Source organism: Amblyomma americanum, chromosome 9 (assembly GCF_052857255.1).
Source record: "Amblyomma americanum isolate KBUSLIRL-KWMA chromosome 9, ASM5285725v1, whole genome shotgun sequence".
NCBI classification, from domain to species: Eukaryota; Metazoa; Arthropoda; class Arachnida; order Ixodida; family Ixodidae; genus Amblyomma; species Amblyomma americanum.
Window position 1 is genome coordinate 85,833,136 of NC_135505.1, and position 17,067 is coordinate 85,850,202.

At 48.3% G+C, this 17,067-nt stretch overlaps 1 protein-coding gene across 1 annotated transcript in view; it reads left to right on the forward strand.

Annotated features, from left to right (window-relative positions):
- The window catches only part of LOC144103485 (venom metalloproteinase antarease TserMP_A-like), a 40,173-nt gene extending 26,545 nt beyond the window's left edge, over positions 1-13,628 (forward strand). Inside the window, exons 9-13 of the mRNA XM_077636189.1 lie at positions 484-592; positions 3,102-3,272; positions 3,777-3,927; positions 4,016-4,135; positions 13,393-13,628. Of these exons, the coding sequence (XP_077492315.1) occupies positions 484-592; positions 3,102-3,272; positions 3,777-3,927; positions 4,016-4,135; positions 13,393-13,488 (647 nt within the window). The 3' untranslated portion in view covers positions 13,489-13,628. The remainder of the gene's footprint in view (positions 1-483; positions 593-3,101; positions 3,273-3,776; positions 3,928-4,015; positions 4,136-13,392) is intronic.
- Positions 13,629-17,067: the final 3,439 nt, after the last annotated feature.

The following is a 17,067-nucleotide window of genomic DNA, read 5'->3' on the forward strand; positions in this document are numbered from 1 at the left end:
AAGCATCAATCTCTCTTGGTTAGTAAACTAATCACACCAACAACGCGTGGTTGTCTAAGCTCAAATGAGCAGACAAAAAGTCATGCAAAGAACTGAACATGAACGATTTAGTTCACTGCATAAAAAACAGTAAAAGGTTCAATTTACTTGTGTTTTTGTACGTGCGAGACCAACAAACAGACAAGAGCACTTGGGTGTTGTCAGCTGTTGTTACATGTATTGTGCGCTTGACAAGACTGGATTTGCGATAATCCAGCCGCTATAATGCAGCTCTGACCTGCGCAATCCGCGACCACTATATTCCACCAAAGTTCGTTACTTCTCTCTTCACCCGCCTATTTGTCCCCTCGGCTACATTCCCCTTCCAAATCGACGGTGTTTGCCTATTCTCCACATTACATAATGCTATCAGGAAGAATGCTCCCCATTATCTTCGCGGTAAGTGAGGGCGCGATGACATTGAATATCTGGTGTCTTTTTCAGGCTATGCCTTCGTTGCATCAGCCTGCACTACTCACAGAGAACAGCTCGGTGAAGACACGCCGAAGTCTTACAAAATGATTCGCATCATGGCCCATGAAATGGGACACACGTGAGTCTTCTCTGAGTGCCAAAAATTATTTGTACTAAAGACTTTGCTCAGGCTGTCTGAAAGTTCTCTTTGGTAATAAAAGGGTGACATTGAGATATGCCGTGAAATCATTGTTCCTGAGATCAACGGTGGCCAGCATTCGTGGCGTGGATGCAAGGAAGTTCAACCCATGCACTTATACCTAGTGGCCACAAGTGAGTAGTCTAGAAAGTGCCGCACGAGCAAACAACACAAAACTTTACTCTGAGGGACAGCGTTTTTACAGCCACAAAACGCGGGAAAGGTGTTCGTGGCCTTCGTGGGTAGAGATGACAATGTCATGCCTGCTAGATGTACAGCCTTATCTAGGTCTGCGGGTGGCGCCCGCTGGCGGTGTTTTCGAAAAGCTTATCTCCTGAAAACTTCTTTCGCAGGGACGTGGTTCTAACATGTTAATTAAACTTATATGTTTGGTTTAGTTAGTCATTGCGTCGACTGCGAAACAACTTGAACACAGCCTACGGAAACAATCGTTCTGAGCAAACACGGCTTTTGAATTCGGGAGTGTTTGCAGGTTGAATCGGATATTGTCACTGAAAGTAGGAAAATGGCACGCAGCAGCAGCAAACCGCGCATCGCTATGGTGGTGTAGCGCAGTTCTGGGAAATTTTTAACCGTGACTAGTAGCTCTTGTTTTGCAGCTCGTCTTGCAAGCCTGTACTTCCATCGCAACCCATTCTTCCTGTATTCCACAGACACGAACCAGTAGTGAAGGAGACAGACCGAGAACCGCCCATGTTTGGTAAAGTAGTACCTTCGTAGCTTGGAGGCAATGTTAATGCTATTGGATAATGTTTTAGGCTAAGATAGAAAACATTATAGCCTTATGCTGCCGTTGAATAATACTATCTGTTCCCACTCGCTTGAGTTGTGATACCTCATATATTCCCCTGTTACACAGAAGGATTGCACAGGCGGCACGGATAAGCTTGAACCCCGCTTTAGAGGAGACTTCGGCCAGTGTCCCAACTTGCCTCCCTTTAGAAAAACGTCCGTTCCTGCGACAGCTGACAAGACAAAAGGAACGTTTTTGTGAAAGGGACACAAGTTTGGATAGGGCCTTGTAGCAGCGCACGCGTATATGCCGGTACTCAATTTTTTTTTTCAAGGAGAACATTATGATTGCGGCAGGATGTATCTCAGTTGGTAAAAGAAAAATTAATCAATAAATTGTCTCCTTCATACCTTTCACACCATTGCTCTGCTTCGAAGCTAACTTTGGGACCGAGCCTAGTGCCGCGGATACTCCTACTCAGTTCCTGCCTAGTGTATTTTTCATCGTATTGCATTTTTTTAGAACTTTCGATGTGGTGATGATGTGCCTAAAACAAAGAAAACGTTATCCAGCTATGACTATCAAAGTTATAGAATCGAATCACTGTATGTGGCCCTACTACTTTTTATAAAATGTTTACAGTTCACTTGTGTATGATGGTAATGTAATAACCCCCGCCGCGGTGGCTCAGTGGTTATGAAGCTCGGCTTCTGACCCGGAAGACGCGGGTTCAATCCCAGCCACGGCGTTCGAATTGCGATGGAGGCGAAACTCTGGAGGCCCGTGTGCTGTGCGATGTCAGTGCATGTTAAAGAACCCCAGATGACCGAAAATTCCAGAGCCCTTCACAACGATGTCCTTCATAGCCTGAGTCGCTTTGGGACGTTAAGCCCCCATTAACTAAACCAGGAATAGTGAGTTGAAGCTTGGTGCACTCTCTTCGAGAAGCGAATCATCTTTGCTCATTCTTTGTTTTTTTTAAATGAGAATAGAAGTGCGCAGATAACGGTATCTGCTGTGAACAAAAGTGCACATGTAAAGTTCAGGCCTTGAAGTTGTTTCAAACCTTTATATTAGCCAGCACTAATAAATGTAGTCCTGCACACCGTTCCCTGTAACGCAGAATTTTAGCACAGCGCGAAGCTAATCCCGCTGTCATGGTCCTCTTATACGGGAACTGAAATCCATTTTCGAAATGGCAGATGTATTCCCGCACATCACATTGTGCGGCCTTGTTTACACGCACAGTTGTGCCTTTCGGAGGCCTGCTGGAGTAGCGGAACAGGGCTCGCGTTTTCAAAAGCTCCGTATTGTTAACGCGCGCCATTAAGTTAGGAGTGTTTATCGACGGATTGTATAAAAAGTTCTCGTGCTGTACTCTATTATTAGAGTTTCGCAAATATCGGACACTGTAAAAAAATAGCTGACAAAGTGACGGCTAGATAAGCTAGTTATGACTGTGCAGCACAATTGACCCTCGTAAGTGCGAGCATGCACAGTGATTAATGTGCGCAACGTCTCTTGTGCGTGGAGGCAGAAACACTCGCAACTCCGCGTAGAAACATTGTTGGGGATAAAATCTTTACAATCTCTAGAAAAGTGAAACTCCGACACAGCTGCGCGCTTTGACCCTACGGGTGAGTACTTGCGCTTCGAATCTAACTGCTGGAAATTGCTCTCTTGTGTGACTTTCAGACTTGGATGTCCACATGACGGCACGGCCATCGAGGGAATAGTGAAAGCATTTAAGCCGGATGCAACCGGTTGCCCGTGGGATGACGGATATATTATGAGCTACAAGGAGGAGGACAGTCGGAGCATGAAGTTCTCTTCGTGCTGTACATACATGATAGCTCAGATGACATGGTAAGAACGCCAGATCCGCGAAGGCTTCTCTGTGCGTGCATGAAGGCGGAGGGATGGGCGGCTGCCCATTGCAATGCCTTTCTTGCTCGAGGGCTGTCTTTCCTCTTTTGCATGCGAGAGGAAAACCACTAGCTTGCAACGAGCAGCGCTTGGAGGTTTCTTAAGCCAATGCACACTGCAATAAAAAGAACAGGCATATTCCAAGTGTCAGCTTTTTGTTCAGAAGTAAATTTGAAGTCTGGTGATAATAAGGCTGGGAGCAGCAGAACAGACAGTGATTAGGGCTTTGCGGTATAAGTGAGCGTGCTGAATACGTCGCAAAATAAAAATGTAATTTTTACCCCGTCATTACCACCGCTTCAACTAGAGTGTATGTGCTGGAATAACTGCTTTTGCTTGATTTTCGGCTTTGCCTCCTCGAATACCAGTAGCAATCACGTAACCAGGCGTCGGTGATTAGTATCTTGCGATTCTGCCGGATGTATTGTTTCTTTTCACTTTTAGGTCGTACGAAGCCGGATGCTTGCGACGGAACAATACCGAAACGCAGATTAAAAAGAGGAAAAAGCCAGTAAGACTACCCGGAGAGTTACTGAGTAAAACAAGGCAATGCGAAATGGCTTATCCAGATTTGCGGACAACTTACTTCATGCCGGTATGTTAAACAGTGACATAATGTTTTCGCTAGATACGTTTTCATGAACACAGATGTCAGCAGGTTCACTTTGCCTGTAATATTGCAGGAGTTTGGAACCGGGAACTGTAAAGCGGAGTGCTTCGTTCCGGGAGCGCAGTTCCACGCATCGAACGGCCACTGGCCCATATTTCTCGCAGATGGCACACCATGCGGTAATTCCGGAGGGGTATGGTTTCAAGTTACACTGCTGAGCCCCCATTTCTTGGACAAGAGAAAAGCTCGCGAACTGCATTTTGAAAACTTAGCACGGAACCGCGGGAGGTGGAGGTTGCATTTACTGTGGCCACAAAATTTGCTATCACTCTAGGCCAAGATGCCAATCAAAAAATAACAACCATGTGCATCACCATGAAGAATCAATAAACTCGTGCGGGTTAACAGGCGTAGGTGTGGCAAGAATATGCCCCTTTTGAACTAAGAAAATCTTATCAAAGCGGGTCTAAAAGTAATAAGAACCATCACAATTTATTTACTTTTAAAAGGTCTCTTTAGACACATTACATAAGAGGCGCTAGGAAGTCAGGAGAACAAGACGTAATCAGCATGCAGGTTGCTGAATGGGCGCTTTTGTGAACGTATAATCTTTGGCCTTATCATATGTATAAGACGGTGAGTCGGTTTGTATATCTAGAGGAAGGGGAAGTTGAATGAGATAGAGCTGTGACTATTATGTGTTCCCAATCGGGAGAGCCAACAGTTGTAGGAGTGTCTTTACAGCACGCCGTTAAGCTCACATGCATCAGGAGTACTCACCGCTGTAAATTATGGAATGCAAGCCTAGCGAACTTGCAAGGACCGCTGTAAATTGTGCACAAGAATCAGCGACAACATCGTCGCATGTGTAAAAACAAGTTTGTGGTACAGTATTCAAACTGTTTCGTAGCGAAGCGGTGGAATCTAAAAACGTGACCTCGGTTTAAAGGAACTCTGAAGTGCTATACCAAATAAAGCTGCACTGATACGCTGGCGTCGCCTGATAGGAAATAAGTAATTGTTACCGAACACAGAGCAATAATAAGATAAAAAATTCCGTCACGTAAAAATTCCGTCATGTCGTGGCGCCTCCATATGCGGATTCCTGCAACTGCGCCTGGCCAAGACTGGTTCTCCGCCGGTCATGCTTGGTTCAACGCTTTCTCGTACAGCACTACTTCGGCGGCAATGGGCACGTACCGTCGGATAACTGAGCGCGTCTTATTAGCAGTTCGCTTGCAGAGTTTTTTTTTTATGCGTGTGGTGGAGAGTTTCGTATGCATACGAGCGAGCACCTTCATAGATGATGCCTCTCGCGTTATTTAGACGCACGTTTAGCACGCCACGCTAGAGGACCCCGCCTCAATAAGTTAAGGGCACAAAGTTTTTTTTAAAGAGCAGGGTAGCCTCAAGAAGCGGATTCAAAGTGTCGGGTAACGATAAAATATATCCCTTGATACACTGGCTCAGAAAAAGCTCCATTTCACCACCACTCCGTGTTTATAGGCAGTACCAGTCCTTGTAAAGGAAAATAATGTTTTGATCATAGTCTGGTCATTGATAACCATAGCACAAGGATCGAAATCAGCATGACCACAAAAAAAGACAAACCAACGAGAGAACTCAGTGAAATGTACCGGGAAACCAATGAAAGAACACAAACGAATAAAAGTCAGCTCTAGTGCAAGAAGCGGTGAAATTTATTTCTGTTTACCCATGTTGATCAAGATCAGATTTACCCATGTTGATCAAGCCGGCAACCGACGGCATTTCCATCATTCAAGTTCAGCGGTTAGGCAGATCTTCATGCATCAAGCTGACCTTCAAGAGTGACTGCGCACCATCGTACGTGAAGGTTGGGCACTTTCGTCATCCAGTTCGACCTTTTGTGCCTAAGCCACTTCAATGCAGGAAGTGCATGAGGATCGGCCGCGTGAGCGGCGTCTGCATCAACTCCATCGTGTGCCCGCGATGCTCCGAGTCACACAGCGGTGATGTTTGCCGCGCGACTACCTTCAAGTGCGCCAACTGCCACGGCCCTCATGACTTTTCCTCGAAAGACTGCCCCCGTCTAAAGACCGAGCAGGCGGTACTGAAGCAAATGGTGCGAGACCATTCTACGCACAAACAAGCCGCCGCAAAGGTGCGACGACGTCGTTCGCGCCGCCGAAGGTCGTCAAAGAAAGCAGTCACATTTGACAATAATGCCCCAAACCCAACTGCAGCTTGTCTGCCTCCACCAAAAACCGTACCAAATCAAGGGAGCCCGGCGCTTGGTGAGGCTGGACCTGCTGCCTCAGACGCAACTTGGCCACCACTGCCAAAGCCTTTTACGCCTACTGCGTCAGGGATGTTGGCGCACTCAGGGCAGTGTGCAGCGCCTACGACTGATCCAGCCAACAGGCACGATCAAGGCCATGGCCCAGATATGCAAGTGATTGCAATGTTCACGACACTAATGAATGCCATGCGTGCTCTGCTTTCCAGCCTACACACGCCAGCAGCAAATAGCGCACTTCAAGTGCTGGACGCGCTACATCCAGTTCTTGCGGCTCTACAGTAGACGGCATCATGGCTCCTTCGCACCTGTCTTTTCAAAAGAAAGTCAAGCAAGCTTTCATTTTCCAATGGAATGCTCGTGGGCTCCAGTCCCGGGTTTCCGATTTACGGCACTACGTCTACGAGAATCACTTCCCCATTCTTGTGATTTGTGAACCGAAGACCCCGGCAATTTTGCGAATATCCGGTTACGAGGCATTTTCATCACCCACGTGCAACAGATCCAGCAAAGTCATCGTCTACATTCGACGTGAACTTACATAGTGCAACATTCAGTTCCTCCAAACGAAGACAATCAGTACGTTTGCCGGACAGTGAAGAGCCGTGACCTGACGTTTACGCTACTGGCGGTGTACTTGGCGCCATCAAGTCGTTTCGACGCCAGAAGGTTGATGGTTTGATGGCAGCTACATCTGCTCCGTGGGTTATTATGGGTGACTTCAATGCTCATCACACCATGTGGGGAGGCGTTAGAATGGACGTTAGGGGAAGACAGCTTGTGTCCTTCGCCTCTGACCATGACCTCCAGTGCCTGAATGATGGAAGCCCGACCTATATACGAGGGGTACACTTATAGCAGCTGCTTGGACTTGACTTTCGTTTCAAAGTGCCTTAACAACAGAGTCCGGTGGTTTTCGGATGTAGAAACCCATGGCAGCGACCATATCCCAACCTATCTGATTGTTACCTGCCATTCCACATTTTCCCCAGCCACGTGTAGGCACGCATTGACTGGACAGTTTTTAAATTACTTATGGAGGCTGCTTGAGCAGAGGGCTTCTCTACCGGTCTTGCACAAAAAAATTAAGGATGCCATGAACACGCCACCTGCCCCTTTAACCCTGTAGCTAACTACACCGATTTTGACTTCAAATTGCAGCGACTGCGATCACAACGGCGCAGGGCAGAGCGCAGATACCGACGCAGAAAGTCGCGCCTAGACCTAAGAGATGCTAGGCGCATACAGAAGAAGATTCAGCGCAGAATTCAGGCACTGCAAACACAACGGTGGAGGACATTTTGCCAAACACTTGATCCACCGCAGCCTTTGTCACGCGTTTGGAGTGTAATTCGGGGTCTTCGCACGTACCCTAAACAGCGCTACCCGTTCAAATCCGTAGCGCTCCGTCAAAGGCGCAGTGTGGTTGAGGTAGCTCAAGATTTCTGCGCAAGAATAACAGGCCCTCCGAATCCCGGCTCAACGCTGCACTGCAACAATGTTCCACCCTCACGGGATTCTCGGATGGACGCACTATTCTCCATCGAAGAACTTGATGCTGCGCTGGCTTGTTGTAGAAGGTCATCACCATAGCCCGATGGTGTGACGTACTCCGCACTTGCCAACCTTGGGAAAGAAGCTCGACGGGCTCTTTTGGACACTTATAACAAGTCATGGACTGCTGGCATAGTTCCTCATGATTGGAAGACCAGTCGTCGGGTTCCACTTCTTAAGCCGGGGAAATCATCGCTCGACCTTTCATCATAGCGTCCAATTGCACTCGCCAGCTGCGTCGGCAAAGTCATGGAAAGAATGCTTCTCACACGCGTGGAATGGTACTTGGAGCGATATCAGATTTATCCAACCTTCATGTCTGGGTTCCGAAGGGGCCGCTCTTCTATCGACAACGTGGTTGACGTTGTAACGTCGGTGCACCACAGCAAAAGTTTGAAAAGATTGACCATGGCTTTGTTTTTGGATATCAAGGACGCGTACGACAACGTAACGCATCAGGCCATTTTGTTCGCAATGGAAGCTGCTGAGATCGGAGGCCGCACGTTCAGCTGGATACGCAGCTATTTATCAGAGAGGTCGTTTTTTGTCCTGACTGAGGACGGACCGACGTCCTTACACCGAAATTCGCGCGGAGTCCCTCAGGTTGGAGTGCTGAGCCCAGTTCTCTTCAACCTTGCTCTCATCGGCCTGTTCGACGTATTACCACAATCTGCTCAGATCTCGGTATATGCAGACGACATCTGTATTTGGGCATCAGGGGTGACCCGTCCTCAAGCTCGTGCAAGACTTCAAAAGGCGGCATCGATATTGACATCTTATCTTCGCTTGCAGGGCCTGAACATTTCGACCGAAAAGTGTTCACTTGTGGCGTTCACATGCAAAATAATGTCACGTTACACCATTCGCATTAATGGTGAAGCTTTTCCCAATGAGAGAAGCCACAGATTCCTTAGTGTTGTCATCGACAGGAACCTCTCGTGGAGTCCACATGTCAACGACATGAGAAAGAGACTAATTGCGATTGTCCACGTCTTCTCCTTCCTCGGGGGAGAGTCCTGGGGCGCATAAGTGTGCTCTATGCTGCAACTGTACCGTTCCCTATTTCTGGGCTACATGCGGCACAGTCCTCCGATATTCAGTTCCATTAGAAAGACAAGTATCAAGACTCTTCAAAGTGCAAGCGCAAGCTCTCCGTGTCTGCCTTGGACTGCCTAAATGTGCATAAACAGCAGCAACTGTTCTTGTTGCCCGGGAACATCCTGTTACTACATACATTGGTGTTGACACCATGAGAACACATATTCTGCACCTCACACGGGTTCCCCGTCATCACCTCGCAACACTCCCAATAATTAGGCCGCGTACTGCGTTCGGAAAAGTCATTGAAGCTCATCGCGCATTTCTTCCATCGGAGTTCACCCCTGCGTCAAGACCGTGCTCACCCTATGGAGTCTTCATGAACCTCGGGTTCACCTCTATATTCATGAAATTACGAAAAAAGCTGGTGTATCACTACCCGCTCTCAGAGAACTGACATTGAATCACCTGCATTCTTACCACAGTCACCGCATACATGTTTACACAGATGGATCAGCTCACTCGACCAGTTCTGCGGGGTCGGTGGTGATACCGGCCAGATCCATCTTCATGATAGTGAAGACGACCTATCCAACATCTTCAACTGGTGCGGAACTCGCAGCCTTACGGGCTGCGGTACAGTTCATGAGTCAGGAAATTCCACATGACTGGACGGTTTTCACCGACTCTAAAGCAGCCCTTCAAGCCCTGCAAGCTGCGCTACGCCGCGGGTCGCCGGAAGAACTTGTTGCTGAGATCCGTCTACTGTACCACGGCACCGTTTCCAAAGGTCATGACATCATTTTTCAATGGCTGCCACGACACTGTGGTATTAACGGTAATCACCAGGCCGATGCTGCTGCGTGTTCGGCTCACAACGACGGACTTCTAGTGAGGATCCCAATGTCAAGACCTGACGCAGCGTGTGGGCTTCGCCCTTTGGCGCTGGAGCTCACAACCTCCGCCTCAAGGCACTGGACCCTGGACTGCGCCCTCGTCTTCCACGTAACTTAGCACGTCGCGACGCAACATTGTTATGCCGTTTATGGACCGGCGTTGCTCTTACCAACCACTATGCTTTCCGGATGGGGATGGCCGACAGTCCTGCCTGTGAAAGCTGCGGTTGTGAGGAGACCATCGCTCATCTTCTCTGTGAGTGCCCTGCATTTGCGAGTGCAAGACATACACTGTGTTGTGCCCTGGACCGCCTCGATCGTCGCCCATTAACAGAGCAAAAGATCCTCGGTCCGTGGCCACAGCAGTCGACTGCCCTCAAGGCATACAAGGCCCTCTTTGCCTACTTGAGAGCGACTGGATTGAGTGACAAATTGTGACAGTGTTGTGCGTGTGTGTGTGTGTTATGCCTTTTTCCCCTTCTCTCTTCCTTCTTTTAGCCCCCTAATCCCTCTTCCCCAGTGCAGGGTAGCCAACCGGAACCCCTTTCTGGTTAACATCCCTGTCTTTCCCTCCTCCTCTCTATCTATCTATGACTGAGCAGCTCTTTGGACGCACCATGGCGAAGATGATGCCATGCAGAATGAAGGATGCAATGTCGTGCGCTGTAGCGGATGGTAAAGGCGACGTTTCAGCGTAGTTTGTAAGGTGGTCGATGGCAACGATGATCCAGCGGTTCCCGGTTGATGTGCTGGGAAGAGGGCTGTAGAGGTCGACGCCAACACGCTCGAAGGGCTACGCTGGGCAAGGCAGCGGCTGCATAGGAGCGGCGGGTCGGCGAGCTGGTTGTTTGCGTCGCTGGCATGCGGTGCAGGACTGAACGAATTGGCGAACATAACGAGCCATCCCACGCCAGTAGTACCGCTGTCGTAGACGGGTGAAGCTCTTCAGGAATCCGGCATGGATACACTGGGGATCATCGTGGTAGGAAGAGGAAATGAAGGAGCGCAGATGTGTCGGAATGACGAGAAGCCACTTGCGACCATCCGGGAGATAGTTGCGGCGGTAAAGGAGCTCGTCTCGGATGGCGAAATGGTGGGACTGACGACGGAGAGCACGGGAAAGAGGACGAGACGATTGGCCACATACATCAAAAAGGCAAGTGGTCAACGGGTCTTTGCGTTGCTCGGAAGCCATATCAGTGGACTCAAAGGTCAAAGAAGGCAGGGCGGGTATACAAGCCACTGCCTCAGATGGTACAGGGGAACTTGAGAGGGCATCAGCATCGGCATATTTGTGACCGGAACGATAGATAACGCGAATGACGTACTCTTGGAGTCGCAGAGCCCAGCGTCTTAGTCGACCCTTTAAAGGGATCTTTCAAAGAGTATAACCAGCAGAGGGCGTGGTGATCGGCGACAACGTCAAAAGGGCGCCCGTACACGTAGGTTCAAAATTTGACGATCGCCCAAAGGATGGCTAAGCACTGCTTCTCGGTGACAGAATAGTTGGCTTCGGCTTTTGTGAGTGTCTGTCCGGCTAGCGTAAGCGACAACGTATTCGTCAAAGCCTTGCTTGCGCTGAGTGAGTACTGCACCGAGGCCGACGCCGCTGGCATCCCTGTGGAGTACCGTTGGAGAACGAGGGTCGAAGTGACGCAGAATTGGTGAAGTGGTCAGGAGGCGACGGAGTGTCGTAAACGCTTCATCGCAGGCTGGCGACCAGGCCGAAAGGTCGTGGCTGGAAAGGAGCTTCGTCAGGGGGTCGATGATAGTGGTGAAGTTGCGGACAAAGTGGCAGAAGTAGGAGCAGAGGCCGACGAAGCTGCGGAGGTCTTTAACAGAAGTGGGCTTCGGAAATTCGGCCAGAGCTCGCAACATGGCCGGGTCCGGGAGAACGCCACGCTTCTACACGACATGTCCGAGAATAGTGAGCTGCCGAGCTCCGAAGCGTCACTTTTTCAAATTGAGTTAGAGGCCAGCGTCGGCCAGGCAGCGAAGGACAATCTCAAGGCGGTGGAGGTGAGACGAAAAGTCCGAGGAAAAGATCACAACGTCGTCTAGAGAACAAAGGCATGTGTGCCATTGAGCCCTTGGAGAATGTTGTCCATCATGTGCTCGAATGTGGCGGGTGCATTGCAGAGGCCGAAGGGCATGACATTAAATTCGTACAGCACGTCAGGTGTGACGAATGTAGCTTTTGGGCGATCGGCCGCCGCCATCGGCACCTGCCAGTTACCGGAGCGCAAGTCCAATGAAGAAAAGAACTCAGAGCCCTGCAGGCAGTCGAGGGAATCGTCGATACGGGGGAGAGGGTAAACGTCCTTGCGTGTAATCTTGTTCAGTCGACGGTAGTCCACGCAGAACCGGATGGAATCGTCTTTTTTCTTGACCAGGACCACTGGCGATGCCACAGGCCGTGCGATGGTTGTATGACGTGGCGCTTGAGCATGTCGGGAGAGACGGGAGGAAGGGGCGTCGTCACTTTTTTGAGTCTGCGACAGAGGGTGTGACTGAGAACCGAAACGGCTGCGCCAGTGTCAACTAGTGCTTCGACGGCGACTCCTTCAACGAAAACGGTAATAATATTGGCAGGATCAGAAACAGATCTTGAGTGAGCCGCTGGTAACGCAGTTCTTGCCTCCGGAACTGCGGTGGTTAGATTTCCGCGTGGACGGCGGGTTGGCGCCGGAGCATCGGAGAACGGGAACGGTGGGCAGGAGACGGCGAGCCGTGGGAGCGGGGATGATAATTGGGAGAAGAAGAATCTGGAGGCGGCTCGTGTGATGCAGGCGAAGACGACGGCGGAAGGTCGTACGTTGGCTCACGCCTATAATCGGAGGAACGGTGGTCACGACTGCGACAAAAACGAGCCACGTGGCCAGCGACGCCACAGGCGTAGCAAATAGCGGCAGCATAACAGAAATGAGCTTGGAACTGAACAATTTTAACTGGAAAAGGCGGAAACAAATATTACTAAATGCGCATCCGCAGAGATAGAAGAAATTCCGACCAGGATGATTAATGCATGTGGTACGGTAAACAAAGAAATATGACAGCAATCGGGGCTAGTTGGTCGTGCATTTCTAAGAAAAATAACGCGATGCACAAGCAATTGAATGCGACAAACGGAGTGCGCATGACAAGCACGCGCTATCTAATCATGCTCAACGTCGGTGTAATCTAGAGAAAATCAGGAACCCTGAAGATTTGTAACGTGAAATGTAAGGTTATATTTTGACTTAGAGTGTACTGGGCTTATCATTAAGCTAGAGGCGCTTCGTTTAACATAAAACCGGCTCCAATTCGCGTTAAATACAGAAAAACTAGCACTTCAGCCGTAGTGGGCAATGCGGCGCGATTTGAAACCGGAATGAAGGAAGACATACCAGGACGTAATCAGGACAGATGAGGACGTCCTCGTCTGTCTAGACTAAAAAATTGCCCAAGCTTCAGTACAGCCTCATGTTGCCGATAGGCGTACCTCGGTGCGATTGAATCGTAGGTACGAAAAACGTTCCCTAGGCACTTGAGCAAAGGGCGAAGTTCTAGAGGCCACCGCATTTTCCAGCATAGCAGCATTAACAGGCTATCACTCCAATTTATCGCTATAACACAGTTTGCTTTTACCACTCTTTGGAATGTCAAGATTTTGATGAATTAGGTAAACCGTCTTTTTTCTTCCAGAGATGCATCAATGGAGACTGCGTTAAGTTAAAGGGGAAATTCCGGACACCAAAAGAAAAGACAAGGCCTCCAAAGAGACCCAAACGAAGAATATGAGGAATGACCTCAAGACTGCGGTATTAATTTGGTCGTTGTGTGGCATGGCACATCTGTAAATCATTGAATACTACAACGTTTTTGTCAACTTAGCGTATGTCCCTTCTTCAGAATAAGACAGAGTTCTACAATTTGTAAAATCTGTTGCATTTCATGGGCACTTACCCTCGTGAAGTCTTGCGATTGGACACAAAAGGATCATGCGACAGCTGCTTATCCTGAGTGGGCAGTGTTGATAGTAGTCGGCTGTTGTGCGACCATTTTCAACGACCTTTCACGAGTTAGGGCTTCGACACTAACAGCGCTCGTTGTCCGTACTATACAAAACGGAAGTTCGGATAATGTTTGACCAAAGCCTCCGTGATCTCGGCGACAAGTAGGTCACCTAGTTGTATAGCAGTGGTGGCCTAGTAGTTTGACCTTTCGCCTCTCATGCGGGAGGTTGGGGAGGGGGCCTATCCCCAGTTCCGCCGGGTACCCACCGATGATACAATAGGTGCGAGCTTTCCCCTGCCTGGCGTTCGGTTTCTTCAAGGTGAAGGGCTTGGGAAATGGGGCTTTGACCCCACCTTGAGAAGACTAAAAAACCTAGTGCCATGGCTCTCTTCGGCCACAGATGCCCTTGCGCCATAAAAATTCATCACCATCATCAGATCAGCTGGCTTTGTCTAATAAAGCTCTCTTCTTCTGCTCTTTATTTCTATCCCCCATCCGCTAGCCCTCATGCCTTCGCATATGTAGTTAGAGGGAGAGGGCGCCCATAACAGTCGGCATGGCACGAGAAAATGAGGAACTTTTGCACTCTTTTTCTTGTAAAAGCACTGTTTACAGAGGAGCATTCAGAAGTATTGCCAGCAGCTCGCGCTAGGACGTAAACCTCCGCTGCAATAAGTGACGCGACAAGGCTGCTCAGAAACGAACGAAGGCGTCGAAAGGGTTCCCGTTGCGAAGTATACAAAGCAGAAAAACACAATGCGTTTATGTGGCAAACAACATCTGCAGTTCCTTGCAAGACGGAAGGAGGTAGTCCACCGGGGATCACCTTCGCTCCGCCCACTTTACTCTGAACCCTCGAGCTGGCTTCTCTCAAGATGAAGAGACAGTGAACAGACTGCAGAGGTTTATTTATAGTAAGGCTGAAAAGTATGCACGAGCTTGGCTGTGCGAGAGATTTTTCTATCCTGTACCGTTAGTTTTATTGAAAGCTAAGCCATCATCGCACCAGCAAAAATACATTGTGCCGTTTTAGCCGAAAGGAACTCGATAACCTTCAGGTTACGCTAGACTGTACCTTTGGGACATAGTAGATAGCGGGAGCGCAGCCATTCATCAACAACAAATATCAGCACAGCTGCTACTTCTCTAGCGGGACCAAGTGAAACAATCTTTCCAGAAGCTTTCGGTGTTTAGTCTGAAGAATGCCTGCATGTTATGCGGGAGCGGAACGTACGTCTTCTCGCTAATTAAGAGGTCCAGAACCTTCTATTTATGTCTACTTCGGTTGCGCCCAACGCTGGTGTAGCCGTTGCTTGACTGGAATATGTCGATACTTTCGGTACTTCATTGCTTGCTTTTTCGAGGCATTGATTTCCTACTTTTTGAGAGCACGCTAATAGCTTATTGGTCTGCTTGATAGCGAACTTGTGACGACAGTTGTCAAAGGACTCTTTCCACAACTAAAACCACTCTCTTGGAATCCGGCGGCAGATCCAGTTAAAAGTCGTTCGAAAGCTTAAAATAGAAATTTCCCTTCGATAGCTGGCAGGAAGCCAGATTTAAATAGACCTCTTTCAACCTTTCCGAAGTATTCAAAGCAACGTAGACAATTATTGCTGCTGCGAAGCTGTGTACTCGCTTCTTACATGCCCATGCAGCACTGTTTGCACAAAGGTATGCTTCTGGGGATTCACCTGAATAAAGTGCTCGAGCAGGCATTGCGCAAAAAAATGCTCGCGTTTACAAGCTTCTCTTCTAGCAGCACTTTTAGATGCGTGTTGCCAGTAGTTTGTTCTTAGCTTGCCTCACTTTCTGGTGCCCCGCAGTGCCCAGCAGCTTGAGAGACTTGGAATTGTAGAATAGGAATGCGAATGTGCAATATTCAGTTCGACATGAACATAAATTAAGGCATTGTTGAAATAGTAAGAGATAACGTAAGCAGCACCTATAGGAGTGGTAACATAGGTCAAAGCAAACAAAGTATTCGACATGTGCAAGTGGTTTATAGCCGAGAACAGAGAACTGATGGTCACTTAGGGGAACAGACTGCATTCCACGAGGAAGTATAAGCCTAGCATTGGCGGCAGAAAGTTGGATGGCCATAGGAGAATGAAATTTTCGGGGATACAGTGGCTGCACGTTTTGCAGTGTAGATTTCATTATAGATTACTTAACTGATTTAGGCTACAGTCCTTCCAGGTACAGCTTAGTGAATGGTAATATGGCTCAGCAACTAATATAGGGACACTAAGAAACGGAACCAGGTACACAACGCACACCAACATATTACTAAAGAGAACTTTTACTTGTTGGCATCTTAATCGAAGAAAGAAGGTTCCTGCAAAAGAATAACTTTTGTTAATGCTAATGTTTTGTTAATGGTGTAAGCAGTGCGGTTACACTACCGAACAGAGCTAAACGTAAAAACGGTTCTCCTGTATGTGAAAAACCTGGGAATGAGACCACGGGCAATGGCTTATTTCCTTTTAAACAGTACGATTATATTTATGAAAAAAGGAAGGTGGTCGCAAACATGAGAAAACGAACTCTACCATGACATATAATTTGCAGAGAATACTCCAGATAGTTCAGATGTTAGCATAAGGAATTGCTACGCAGTGAAAAACAGGACAATCAGAATAATGAATGAGAAATGTTGTATATTCAGGAGTGAATTTAAATGGCCGTCTACAGGACATGAGTTTGGGAGTTTGGTTTTTGAGGAGGCACTACGCAATGATTTGCAAACGAAGTCGCCGCAATGCGCATGTTGTATCGAAATTTAATCATAGCCAAATTTCAGTGCTTCGGAAACAGAACTCAAAAGGAAAACTATGCTGTCGTTAAATATTACCTTGGATAAATGAACTGAATTTAATTAAGGCATTGCAAAGTCGGGGTGACAATAAAACATGCTCAGGAACTCGGCGCGTCACTGATAGCTTACTACTTACATTTACCACCCCTCGTCAACTACAGAGTAAATTTCTTCAAAAATCGTAAAAGGGTGCCCTCAAACGAGGAATATAGTTGCGCAATAATATCCCATAATGAACTGTTTCAAAACCTTCAGAAATATCGACTAGATGTCACCACAAATGTTTGCTGTTTAGGCGAAGCACATTCTGCGACGGATTTTGTCAAGCTCGCGACAGTCTGCGGCCTGTGGCGGTCGGCAGCACGTAGTTTATGCAGTATTCCGAGTCAGGTTTAGCTGTGTTTCAAGCTCTCGTAGCTGCCAAACGACTCCTTACCATATGCAACGCCGTTAGAAAACCAGAGCACAACACCTCGGAGCATCCTTTTTCTCATGTTTTGCAGGCACCCACCATGTGTTCATTGTTCAGCCCCAAGCAGGGCCGT